The 12,578-nt window shown below is 49.5% G+C and overlaps 2 protein-coding genes across 3 annotated transcripts in view; one reads left to right on the top strand and one right to left on the bottom strand.

Annotated features, from left to right (window-relative positions):
* The first annotated feature begins 10 nt into the window (after nt 1-10).
* Dok1 (docking protein 1) lies at nt 11-2,611 on the top strand. Of its 2 annotated transcripts, XM_027429432.2 has the most exons (5): nt 11-147; nt 462-755; nt 933-1,026; nt 1,146-1,330; nt 1,500-2,611. In XM_027429432.2, exons 1-5 carry the CDS (start codon nt 88-90, stop codon nt 2,307-2,309), a joined length of 1,443 nt encoding a protein of 480 aa, XP_027285233.1. In that variant the 5' UTR covers nt 11-87; the 3' UTR covers nt 2,310-2,611. The 2 variants fall into 2 exon arrangements, with proteins under 2 accessions (XP_027285233.1, XP_027285234.1); XM_027429433.2 differs by lacking the exon at nt 462-755 and having other exon boundaries at nt 68-147.
* A 773-nt stretch (nt 2,612-3,384) lies between these two features.
* M1ap (meiosis 1 associated protein) overlaps nt 3,385-12,578 on the bottom strand; it is a 61,756-nt gene continuing 52,562 nt past the window's right edge. Inside the window, exons 7-9 of the mRNA XM_027429438.2 lie at nt 7,175-7,381; nt 4,992-5,132; nt 3,385-3,792 (exon numbers count right to left, since the gene is read on the bottom strand). Of these exons, the coding sequence (XP_027285239.1) occupies nt 3,640-3,792; nt 4,992-5,132; nt 7,175-7,381 (501 nt within the window). The 3' untranslated portion in view covers nt 3,385-3,639. The remainder of the gene's footprint in view (nt 3,793-4,991; nt 5,133-7,174; nt 7,382-12,578) is intronic.

Below are 12,578 nucleotides of genomic sequence, written 5' to 3'. Positions count from 1 at the left end.
GCGGGCACGCCTCCGGCACCCTGCAGCCCCGCCCCGCCCCGCCCCCCGCCCTCGGGGCCAGGAAGCTGGGAAGGAACCGCCGGGGCCATGGACGGGGCTGTGATGGAGGGTCCGCTCTTTCTACAGAGTCAGCGCTTCGGGACCAAGGTAGTGTGAGTGGGTTTGTGTGCGGCGTGGGGGATGGCGAAACCCCTCCGGACTAGAAGTGGGTGAAAGCAGCCAGAAAGAGGAAAGGGGCCGGAAGCAGGTCGGGACGCTGCTCCGGCAATTGCAGAGCCCCATGAAGTTCCCTTGAAGCCCCACGCTGTGCCCTTCTTGGGGAGGAGTTGGGATGATGGCATTATCTTTGGGAAAGTGTCCCTGCCTGGGAAGCCCCAGACTCAGATCGGCCTGCGTGTGTTTCTCCTTCCCCGTGGGGGCGTGCTGCCGCGAACTCCCGCGTCTTTCATTTTTTCCCCCAGAGGTGGAGGAAAACCTGGGCTGTGCTCTACCCAGCTAGTCCTCACGGCGTAGCGCGTCTGGAGTTCTTTGACCACAAGGGCTCTGGAGGGGGTCGAGGCGGCTCTCGCCGTCTGGACTGCAAGATGATCCGCTTGGCTGAGTGTGTGAGCGTGGCCCCTGTGTCAGTGGAGAGTCCCCCCGAACCCGGCGCCACTGCCTTCCGCCTGGACACCGCGCAGCGCTCGCACCTGCTGGCGGCGGACGCCCCGTCCAGCGCCGCCTGGGTGCAGAGTTTATGCAGAAACGCTTTTCCGGTGAGGGGTTGGGGGTGAGCGGCCCTGGGCCTAAGGAGCATTACGAGAATGGGGCTTATTAGAGCGGCACTGGACCTCCTGCACCTACTCCAGACCCAAGGGAAATATATATATATATTTGGAGTCTGTCAGCTTGGCTTTTTATATATATATATATATGTGTTCCTTTTCCTGCAGAAAGGCGGCTGGGCTTTGGCGCAGACGGAGAACCCGCCTAAGTTTTCTGCCTTGGAGATGCTGGAGAATTCCCTGTATAGCCCCACCTGGGAAGGTAGCTGCCTGGCATGAATGGAGTGGGGAGAAGACGTGGTCTTGGGAGCTAGCGATTGGAGGCTACCAAGTCCCTAACCTGCCCCAGCGCTCCTTCCCCTTTCTGTGTGTTCCTTCCAGGCTCCCAGTTCTGGGTAACCACGCAGAAGACTGAGGCTTCTGAACGCTGTGGCCTGCAAGGCTCCTATATACTGAGGGTGGAGGCTGAGAAGCTGACCCTCCTGACTTTGGGGACCCAGAGTCAAATCCTGGAGCCACTCCTTTTCTGGCCCTACACTCTGTTGCGACGCTATGGCCGGGACAAGGTGCAGGGGCTGTCTGGGAGGATGACTGTCAGGGAGGACTTCGGGTTGGCTAGCTGTAGATGATCAATTCCATTCCCAGGTGGTCTCTTCTCCTCAGATACACTAACTTGGTAAGATCTGTGACTCATCTTTTATGACACTCCTAACATGTTTCCCTCCACACCCTCAGGTAATGTTCTCTTTTGAAGCTGGTCGCCGCTGCCCCTCAGGCGCCGGAACCTTCACTTTCCAGACTACACAGGGAAATGACATCTTTCAGGCAGTTGAGGCTGCCATCCAGAAGCAGAAAGCCCAGGGAAAGGTGGGACAGGCACAAGATATCCTCAGAACTGAGTCCCATGAAGGGGAGGCAGAGGTGAAGGTGACTTCCCCTCCTGCTCCTCAGGAGCCCCTGGACAGCCCCCCAGCCCTATATGCTGAGCCTTTAGACTCCTTGCGAATTCCCCCAGGCCCTTCTCAGGACTCTCTGTACTCAGACCCTCTGGGTAGCACCCCTGCTAGGGCAGGGGAGGGGATGCATTCGAAGAAACCTCTCTATTGGGACTTGTATGGGCACGTGCAGCAGCGGTTGCTGAAAGCCAAGCTGACAGACTCCAAAGAGGACCCCATCTATGATGAACCCGAGGGCCTGGCCCCAGCCCCTCCCCGGGGCCTTTATGATCTGCCGCAGGAACCTAAGGATGCATGGTGGTGCCAGGCTCGGCTGAAGGAGGAGGGCTATGAGCTCCCATACAACCCTGCTACAGATGACTATGCTGTGCCACCTCCGCGAAACTCCAAGCCTGTCCCTGCTCCCAAGCCGCAGGGCTTGGTCCTTCCTGAACCTGGTACCACAGGAGGCAGTGGCAGCAAAGACCACAGCTCAGATATGGCTCTGTACAGCCAGGTCCAGAAGAGTGGGACGTCAGGGGGTTGGGACTGTGGGTTTTCTAGAGTAGGGAATGACAGGACAGGAGTCAAGTCAGAGGGCTCCACCTGAGACAGTTGCTGATAGTTTCATGGGGCCGTGGCATTGACAATCAAATCTGTTATAACCAGCAGGAACCAGAGGGTGGGAGGTGCCTAGGTTAAGACTAGGGGACCAGAGGCATCAAGGGATGACCAGCTCGAGAACTGAGTGATATAGGCTCTGGGACTAGACCTATGGAAGGGGCCTACTAGTCAGAGTGGAGGCACTTTGGGGAGGCCAGTGTGGCTCCTTACTTTTGTATTGTTCTTTGCTAGATGTATTTTTAATTTATAAGACAAATTTCATTAAAGCCAGTTTGGTTTGAAAAAGTCTCTGTGTGTGAATAGACACAGTGGCGGCATGTCCTGGGAGGGCGTGAGGGGATCAAAAGAAAAACCAGAGATATGTTGGGGACCAAGGAAGGAGGAAAGGGCCCCAGAGAGGAAAGTCTACAGTGTGGTGGCTCAGGGCCTGGGTGGTCACAGGCTCACCTGGGAAGGTCTATAGCTCTGTGACCCTGGGTCAGCTGTCTGCCATCTGCAGTCCTTAACTTTCCTCCCCTATCCTTCCACCAAGGGTGAGAATCTGGCTCAGCTTCAAAAGGTTGCTGGCTTTGAAATGGATACATTTCCAAGCACTTAGTGTCATCTAAAGCATAGGGAAGGAACTTTATAAATGGCAGCTACTTTCCTGTAGTTCAAAGCAGCTGACAAGAAGGTAGGCAAGTGTGGGGAGAGGAGATGAGGTAGGGAGTAGGCTTCCTTCACAATGTCTACTCCCTTCTGCTGGGCAACACAACAGCACCCTGCCTCTCAACACAGACACACACACACACACACACACACACACACACACACACACACACACACACACGCTTGCTCACAGGTACCTAGTGTCTGAAGCTGAAGGGAACCTCTGTGGGTGGTCTGGGAAGGGAATCTTCTGGACCAGGGTTCAGGCTCTAATGTCTTGATTTTTCTTGAGCTGTGAAAACCTCATCGAAATTCTGGAGTTGCAGTTTCCCAAGGGTGACCTGACCTCATCCACCTTCTTACACAGAGTTGCAGGAAGAAATTCTGGCCTAGGAATGTTCCTAACAATGGTAGAGGCTTACTGGGTATTTAATTATTTGTGTCAACACTATCAAATGATCCAGAAGAGAAAGAGAGTCCCTGCTGGACAAAAGACAGGCCTGGGTGTGTTGCTTCCAGCCCTGAGTTGGGCAATGGCAGGACTGGGGACAGAGGCGGGAGAGGCTGTCTCTTAGCCCGAGTTCACAGGCTCAGGTTGAACGCAGGCAGATTGCTCTCAGGCAGCCATCTTTGTGGTATGGCTGTGTCCTGGCGCTGGGCACTTAGGTCTAAGAAGGATACTCTTCCTCTGAATCAGAGGGCAGGAAGGTTCCTGAGGAAGCTTTGGTGGCTGCTGATGTCTTGGGAGCTCTACCTGGGGCTGGAGCCATTGGCAGGGGAACCACTGTGGCTCGAACTCTGTTGCTCTGAGACTGTCCAGCCTGCAAAGAACAATCAGTGTTTTCTATGAAGACAAGACAGTTCCCAAGTTCCTGTCACTGCTCCCTGCTGGACTCTGGTCCTAATTTCTTCCCAGATCTCAGTCCTGGAGTGACATCCTGAAGGCCCAGGGTAGTGGTTGAAGTCCCCTAGACTGCAGCCTCTGCAGGATCATCTCCTTGCCCAGGGTCCCTTCTCTGTCAGCTTGCCTACTGAGCCCTCTTGGTGGGCTCTGCTCCTATTCATCTGGTCATTGCTTCTACTTCTGGAGTTTAGAAATATCCTTCTGCAATTTTAGCTGAGACAAAAATGAAAGTTTTCCCAAATTCTCAGTTACAGAGAAAGCAGGAAAAACTACCGAGCAAGAGGAAACCCTAATACAATAGACCACAGGCCTCCTCGAAGCACTTCATCTTCAGTTTCCCTTCTGATCGCTCTCGCCCTTCTTTTCTGACAGGTCTCACTGTAGCCTAGGTTGGCCTCAAATGTACAGCAATCCTCCTGACTTAGCTTCCTGAGTGCTGGGATTACAGGTGTGAGCCACCATGCTTGGCTTCTGGTTTCAAGCCTTTTCTCCAGAGCCATTCTGAGGTACTAGTCCAGGTCTGTCTCCTCACCTGTACTCTGTGTTGCACTTCCCTTGCTGGTGCTGGAAGACTGAGCAGATCCAAAGCTCTTGTTAGAAAGCCTGGCCCCCGGGCCTGGTGCTCTAGAAGCATTCCTTTCCCTTCCCTTAGGCAGTTCTAGTCCCACCTCCCTGTCAGCCCTTTTTGTCAAAGATGGGGCTGCGGTTGTAGTTCCAGTGTGGCCTGTTTGCTTAACAAGACTGCTAGTAGATGACTAAGAGTTATAAACACCACACCTAAGCCACAGGTGTGATGGCATGAGCCATACTCCCCCTCCCTCAGGAGGCTGAGGCAGGCAAGCTCAAGATCAGTCTGGGCTAGACTGCTACATCATGAGCCCAGTCTCAGGAAAACAAAACAGAACCAAAGCCTACTGACCGGCACCCCACTTCTCCCCCACCTCAGCTCCTTCCTTAGCTTGGTTTACTCCTCCAGCTGTGGGGGTGCAGAGGGTAGGCTACTCTCTTTGTTCCAGTGCTGTTGCAGGGTGGAGATGAAGGGCTCCCTTGGACTCAGGCACAAAGGGGATGGGAGGCCTGAGGGAAGGGAAGGGTGGAGGAATAAGGGAGAGGTACCTTTCTAAAGCCCCGGCTCTCCCAGCTGGTGTAGAGGCGTCCCTGAGGCTTGGCATGGGTGCTACTCAGATGTGAGTACAGGTGGCTCCCAACTTGCAAGGGGTTGTAGGTGGGCCCCAGCTCCAGGCTGTCTAGTGTGCTCTGAGGAGGAGAGGAGGCACTTTATTCAGAGAACTCAAGGTCATTGAACAGGAGGTGTCCTGTGGAGACATGAGCATGTGAGAGGCTGGGGGAGGGGGAGGACCCCGGACTTCGGTTGAGGTTGAGGATGAGCTGGATGATGAGTCCGGCTGGTGTTCCGCCCCAGGAGGGTGTGCTTGTGTCAGGAGAAGGAATAAAAATAGATGCGATGCCTGATGGTTAGAGACTCTGAAGTCCCTAATACTAGCCCCAGCAAGTGTCACTGGGTACTGAGAGAAACCAGAACTCTCCGAGAGGTACAAGGGGTCCAGTGTGGAGCCTGAGGGAGGCTGTGTCTTCTGGTTACATGTAGGTAGGGGTGCTCCAGCCCCCAGTACAAGAACAGGGAGTTCCCAGCCTGAGGTGAGTGGGGGCACAGAAGGAGGACATTGGCTCACAGCATTCCTGAGTAGTTAGGTTTTCCGGCCACAACATCCTGTGCCAGGAACCACTGGCCCTGAAGTGAGACCCGCTGAGGGAGCCATGGCACTCCTGCCCTCCTCTTTGCATTACCATGGATGCCAAGCAGCAAGCACAATCCCCAGTTCTGTCCTTTTTGCTCCTCAGCCCGCCAGCCAGCAGTGAATGTGGTTCCCATTCTCCCTGTCCAGAGCCTCCCCTCCCACCCCAACCTGGGGGCCCAGGGGAGGAAAGACAGAATCTAAACATGGGAGGAGGGGAGGGAGGGAGGGCAAAGAGGGAGAAGCGGGGTAAGGGGTACTGAAGAAGGCTGTCTCCTGGCCTGTTGGCTTCTTTGCATCTGAGTTTGAGACTTTTTACTGATTTTACCCAGCAGAGGCTAGTGCACAAGCCTATATATATCTATCACAGGAAAATAGTGTCACACAGGTGCACAGGTGGAGCCACAGACATGCTGCCATCTGTCCACAGGCTTGGCACACACATCCTAGAACACCATAAGGAACACTTGAAGACACGAAAATCCACCCACATCTTCCCATTGGGCATCTCCCTTGTTGGCCATCGTTTCTTTGTTCCGATGACTCCCACTGTCTCCTTTGATCCCTTCCTGCCTATTGTACTCCTGTCCTCTGTGAGACCTCATGGTCTCCTCTCTAAGGCAGACGTGCAGAGGAGAGGAGGGCCCTGATGGCTGGCTTTTGTAAAGGGCCCTCCAAGGTAAACAAATCAAATTCAACACCTGGACCTGGACTGCCCGTCTGGACGTCCTTTCCTGTCTGCTGTCACCTTTCCCTTCTGGGATAATTGCCCTTTTCCCTTCATAGCTAGTTGCTTGTTGGCTCTCATTTAAATCAGATTTCAGGGGTATATCTATGTTTATTCCTGCATATGCTTATCCATGTCTCCATGTCTGTGGGATATTCTCTAAGATGAATGGCACTAATTCCCAATTCTTTGCCTATGTCAAGGCCCATTTCTCTCTCAGCTGTCTCTTCACAAACCTTATTTCCCTCAAATCAGGCTTGCTTGCTTCTCAATTAATTTTCACCTTGCTGCCTTAATCAGACCAGTGACTTCCTCCCTCTGTATATCCTGTCTTTGCTTCTATTTCTAACGGCCATAACAAACCCGGTCTGCGCCCCATCTGTTCCTTTATGGCCGGCCCTATTTCTCTCCCTCTCCCCTTGCTCAAGTTCCATTCTATTTGTCCCATGGTGTGGTGGCTTAAATGAGATCGACAACCTTAGGCTCATATATTTGCATGCTTAGTTCCCAGTTGGTGAATACTTTGGAAAGATTAGGAGATGTGGTCTTGTTGGAGGAGGCATGCCACTGGAAATGGACTTTGGGGTCTCAGAAGCCCACATCAGGACCGGTGTCTCTCTGCTTGAGGATTAGGATGTAGCTCTCAGCCACTGCTCCAGTGTCATGTGTGCCACCATGTTCCCCACCATATTGATAATGGACTAAGCCTCTGAAACTGTAAGCAAGCCCCTAGTTGAACGCTTTCTTTTATAAGAATTGCCTTGGTTGGGTGTCTCTTCGCAGCAAGAGAACATTAACCCGTAGGCTCTACTTGCCTCTATGATCTTCAGGCTGTCTTCAGGTGGGTCCTCAGATAGCAGGGGGAAGAACCCAGGCAGCATCAGTTCCCTCGTGGCCACCAATTTCACCAGCAGTGTGAGAGACTGAGATGGTGTGATCACATAGAAGCTGCTGGCAGGGGCATTCTGGTTGTGTCTGGGGATCTGGGGTTCCCCTCTGGCCAACAGCAGCCAATCTCTTTTCTGCAACAAGGACACACATCTTCAGTCTTTGGCTTGTTTTGAAGACAACCCCAACTGAAGATTCTATGTTCTCTTTGGGGTGTCCAGGAGGGAAGAGGCATTTCACTTTGGCCCTCAGAAGGAAGGAGCTTCTAATAGCACAATTACTACTCTCCTTGCCTGGTTTAGGATATACTCGAGAGAGCGCACAAAAATGGTTTCAGTGAAGACACAAACTAAGAATGTTCTTAAACTTGAAGTAGGTTCATTACTGATAGAATATTAAATACTAAGTGTGCAGCTTGAAAAGTGACCCTTTTGTGTATATTATATATATGTAGTGTGTGTGCGTGTGTGCGTGTGTGTGTGTGTGTGTGTGTGTGTGTGTGTGTGTGTGTGTGTGTGTATGTGTGTGTGTGTGCGCACAGGCTTGCATGTGCCAGAGGACAAGTATTGGTACTTGGTTCTTGCCTTCTACCTTGTTGTGGCAGGGTATTTGTTTCTGTTTGTTTCTGATGTATATTGTAGGCTAGCTGACCCACAAGCTTCTGGGCAATTCTCCTATCTCTACCCTTATTTTTCTGTAGGAGTGTTGGTATTAAAGATACATGCCACTAGGGCCTAGAGAGATGGCTCAGCAGTTAAACGCACTGGTTGTTCTTTCAGAGGACCTAGATTCAATTTCCAGGATCCACATGGTGGCTCATAACCATCTGTAATTCCAGTTCTAGGGGATCCAATCCTCCTCCTTCTGGCTTTCATGGGCACCAGGCACTCAAGTGGTACATGGCTGTACATGCAGGCAAAACACCCATACAGATAAAATAAAATAAAAATGATTAGAGTGTTTGAATTGAACTTGAGTGATCAGGGTTGCATGGCTCGTGGTTTTACTCAATGAATCATCTCTTTTAGGTCAGATTTTTTTTTTGAGCTGGGTGTGGGGGTATTTACCTTTAATTCCAGTACTCAGGGGATAGAGGCTGGAGGATCACAACTTCAAGGCCAGCCTGGCCTATACATGAGACTTTGTCTCAAGAAAACAAAAACAAACAAAAGCATATTTTTTTCTAAAATTATAATTCTTAATTTTTTTTTAATTGAACATGATAACATTAAGTCACCCCCTTTCCCCTCTCCCCACCCCAAAGATGAGCTTTTGCTGTTTAGTCCAGGTTATCTAAGAACTGACTCCAGGCTTGCTAGGCTGCTTCAATGTTCTGTGCTGGGATGAGTCACTAGGCCTGGCTCCAAGAATTATAAGTGTGTGTGTGTGTGTGTGTGTGTGTGTGTGTGTGTGTGTGTGTGTAAGCCCCAGGGATCCACCATGTAGAGGTTTTTTTTGCGAGTTGTTCTAGGAATCAAACTCGGGTCTGACTGAGTCATTTTCCCAGCCTTCCTTTCTTTTTCTTTTAATTTCTTTGGTGGCACTACAAATTAAACTTAGGGCCTCACACATGCTAGGCAAACATTCTACCACTGAGTTATTTTCCCACCTCTATTTCTTAACGCTAGTTTTGAAATGGAGTGTGTGGAGGATGGTGTGGAGCACCAGGTCTTATTTAGAGAACAATAAAGTCTGGTAGTGCTGGCTGTGTGCTGTTAGGATGGGATGGATGACTGTGGGGGATGCCCCTGGAATACCCAGTGAAGGTTTAAGAAGATGCTGAAGCAGCCTGTAGAGAGCAAGAAGAGAAAGAGGAAGCGTGTAGGGGAAAGCTTTAGTTCAACAAGACCGTGGGTGGAGACAGGACCCCTGAGATCAACTTAGCCAGTCCACAGGACAAAGTCCAGTCCACTGGACCCTAGGGGCAGTGACTCTGTGAATATCACATGCCATGGAGACAGCAGAGGTTAGCTCATAGACAGGGAGAAGAGACAAGCATTTACAAATGAATTTTTGGGCACACCCTTTTTGGTGAGATGGAAACAAGGCAATTTTTATGATCCCTTTGCAAGGAAAACCACAAATATCCAAGAAATATGGAATCAGAATGGTTATAATCATCGGTAAGGTATGCTCTCTTGCCGGCAGAGACCATTAATCACATCTGGCACAAATGTAACAGTTTCCCAGTTACACAAGATGGGGAACAACAAACCCATATTAGTTCTATCATTCTAACATAAGAACAATTTGTAAGACAGTGGGAAAGGGACCATCAGTGCTTTGTGTCAGACAAGAGAAAGTGATACAGGGAGGTATCTAACACCTGCTGGTGCCTGGGAGAGAGGGGGAAAGCTCCACCATCTTAACTCAGTGCCATCAAACCACGCAGCACAGAACACCACGGAGTTTGGTGGTCTCTGGCGAGGGGCAGGGAACCCGCTCATGAGTTCAAGAAGAAAATCTGTGATTATTCTTGTGGTTAACAGTCATGGGCTGATAATTTTGGAAGTATGGTGCCTCTTCAATAAGATCTTGGATGAAGATAGATGAGAAGTATGACGCTTCCTCAATAAAAGCATGGGTAGAGAGAGGTGATCCTGGCATGGGAAAATTAACTAAAACTATAATAATAATTTCAAACAGTGGAAGGCTTACCCAACCCCAGACACTGTGTGAAAAGCATTGTGGAGATCCTCAGCAGTTCATATGCTGCTATTATTTTGCTTGTATCTAGAGGTTGTGTTTTTACCTGAAGAACAGATTTAATATGTGATGCAAAGTCTATCTGAGGCTTACTGAATCCATCAAGCTAGGAGTAAGTAATATTAAAATTATAGTGTATGTGTGTGCCAGGGTATTTGCCTACCTTGGGGACACAGCCTTGCTAAGTCTGAGGGGAGACTAGGCAATTGCTTAGCTCCCGTTGGCCAAGGTAACCTCTGATTAGGGCTCAGGCTTTCAATCGTCATGGTTTTTCAGTCTTCTTTTTTGTACCAGTTCAGGTATTTGTAAGTTTGTTAAAAATTTATTGAACTGGGAGCTGCAAAGATGGCTCAGTGGTGAAGAAAACTTGCAGAATTGAACATGTAGATTCAATTCCTGGCTTACAATCGTCTGTAACTCCAGTTTCAGGGGATCTGACATCCTATTCTGATCTCCATGGGCACTAGGGGTTCATGAGATAACACGCATACATGCAGGCAAAACACTCACACATACAAAGATTTTTTTATTGAATACTTATTAGGTGTGCAGAACTCACTAGATATACTCTGTCATCTTGGCATTTATAATAGACTTGGGGAGGGGAGCTTGTAAAGGATGTTTGTTTAAGACTTCACGTGACCCACTCTTCTGACTGGTCTATATTTAGGAACAATTGTCCTGTGTCCCAGAAAACCTCTCTGTCTTAAACAAACTGATAATGTCAACCACCTGCCCAAGACTTGACTAAGCACGAGATATTTCTCCACTGAGGCAATGAGCTAGGGGCCATGGCCTGTGGTTTCTTGGAGCTCATCAAAACTTAAGGGCTTAACACATAAAGAAATTGTCAGAAGCTCTGAAAGAAAAATAAATAAGCCCATATTAGAAGATGATGTTAATTTCTCTTCAATTCCCAGAAGCATCGGGAGAAAGTGAGGAGGAAGGAAGTTGAACTTTGAGGCTCCTGTTTAGAACTGCAGATTTGCAGCATCTTCCCCCTGGGTAGTGGTTTATGGCACTAGACTTGAGGTTCAGGGCCCAAGTCTAAGGATGTTAGCTAAGTTATGGGTTGACCTGTTAGGACAAGTGATTGTGCTTATGCTGGGTGTGGCTAACTGCCACCATAGGTATCCGAGGCTGAGAAAAAGCACTACCTGAGAACGTCTCCAAACCAGCAGCCTTTGGGGTCCTCAAGGGAACAGTGCTTAATGACCATAGATAACTGCTGAGTTCTTCTAATATACTTTGGCTGGGTCTAAGGAAAAGAGCATGAGTTAGATGCTAAACTTACCAGAAGGAAGGTATTATGGTATGGATGTAAAATGTCTCCTGTAGGCTCATGTATTTGCTGTGGTCCAGGGTTGGTGGAGCTGTTTGGGGAGGGACCCGTTAGGGGGTGGGGCCTAGCCCAAGGAGGTGGCCTTGTGCTTCTGCAGCTGTGAGCCTTTCTTTTCTTTCTTTCTTTCTTTCTTTCTTTCTTTCTTTCTTTTTTTTTTGTTTGTTTTTTGAGACAGGGTTTCTCTATGGCTTTGGAGGCTGTCCTGGAACTAGCTCTTGTAGACCAGGCTGGTCTTGAACTCACAGAGATCTGCCTGCCTCTGCCTCCTGAGTGCTGGGATTAAAGGCGTACACCACCAACGCCGGCTAGCTGTGAGCCTTTCTTGCTGGGCACTTCCCCCACCACGCTGTATCTCCTCACTGTGAGACCAAATAAATCTCTCCTCCAAGTTGTTCCTTGTTAGGTATTTGCTCACATCAACAAGAACGGTAGCTAATACACAGTTTGTGAAAAGATGTCTATGTTTATGATGTGATTGGAGATTTTGCCATAGAATGTGGTTTAGACTTTACGAAGTGGGTTCCTTCTCTTCAGAGGAGGTGTGGACAGGGCAGGCTTGAATGGCATGCCATACTCCAAGTTCAGCCAGAGTAAGGTCATTCTCTCCCAATTTACTTACAGTTGTTCTGGTTTTCTTCTAGTTACAGCTTAATGATTCATTATGGATACCAAAGGGAAGGAAGAGGATACAGTTACTGGCCTCTGGCTGACAGGAGTCAAAGTGGCACCGGTACAAACCCTGCATGGAGGTCAGATGAGTATTTGTGATAGCAGGTAGAAACTTCAATCACCCGGCCAGCACTGCTTGGTCTGCCACCAATGTGATGGCCATGGAACAAATACAGTGTGTAATTAATGAAGCATGAGTAGTTTTGGAGTGAGGTGTTTCAGAGGCAGGCACAGGGAAGAGTGAGGAACACCCACTTAGCTTTGCATGTGGTGAGAGAGTCTCCTTGGTATAATACATCCAGGAAAAGAAACTACAAGCTAAGCCTACCTTGGGCCTTTGGGAACTGGAAGGAAACGAGGAAGAAATTAGGTTTGTTTAGCATTTGCTTCTTATCTCATCCATGCAAAGAAGAAGCCAGGAGGAGAAAAGCTACTGTTTCAGCATCCAATACTCTTGCCACGGTTTGGACCTGAAACAGCTCCCACAGACTGTGTATAGAAATATTGGTCCTCAGTAGGTGGAACCATGTGGGAGAAGCTAGAAACCTTAGGAGGTGGGGCTTAGCTGCAGGAACTTGGTCACCTAGGAGTGTCCTTGGAAGTTAGATCTTGCC

This window comes from Cricetulus griseus, chromosome 8 (assembly GCF_003668045.3).
Source record: "Cricetulus griseus strain 17A/GY chromosome 8, alternate assembly CriGri-PICRH-1.0, whole genome shotgun sequence".
NCBI lineage: Eukaryota > Metazoa > Chordata > Mammalia > Rodentia > Cricetidae > Cricetulus > Cricetulus griseus.
The sequence above is the reverse complement of the archived record's forward strand: the minus strand, read 5'-3'. Positions and strand labels throughout refer to the sequence as shown.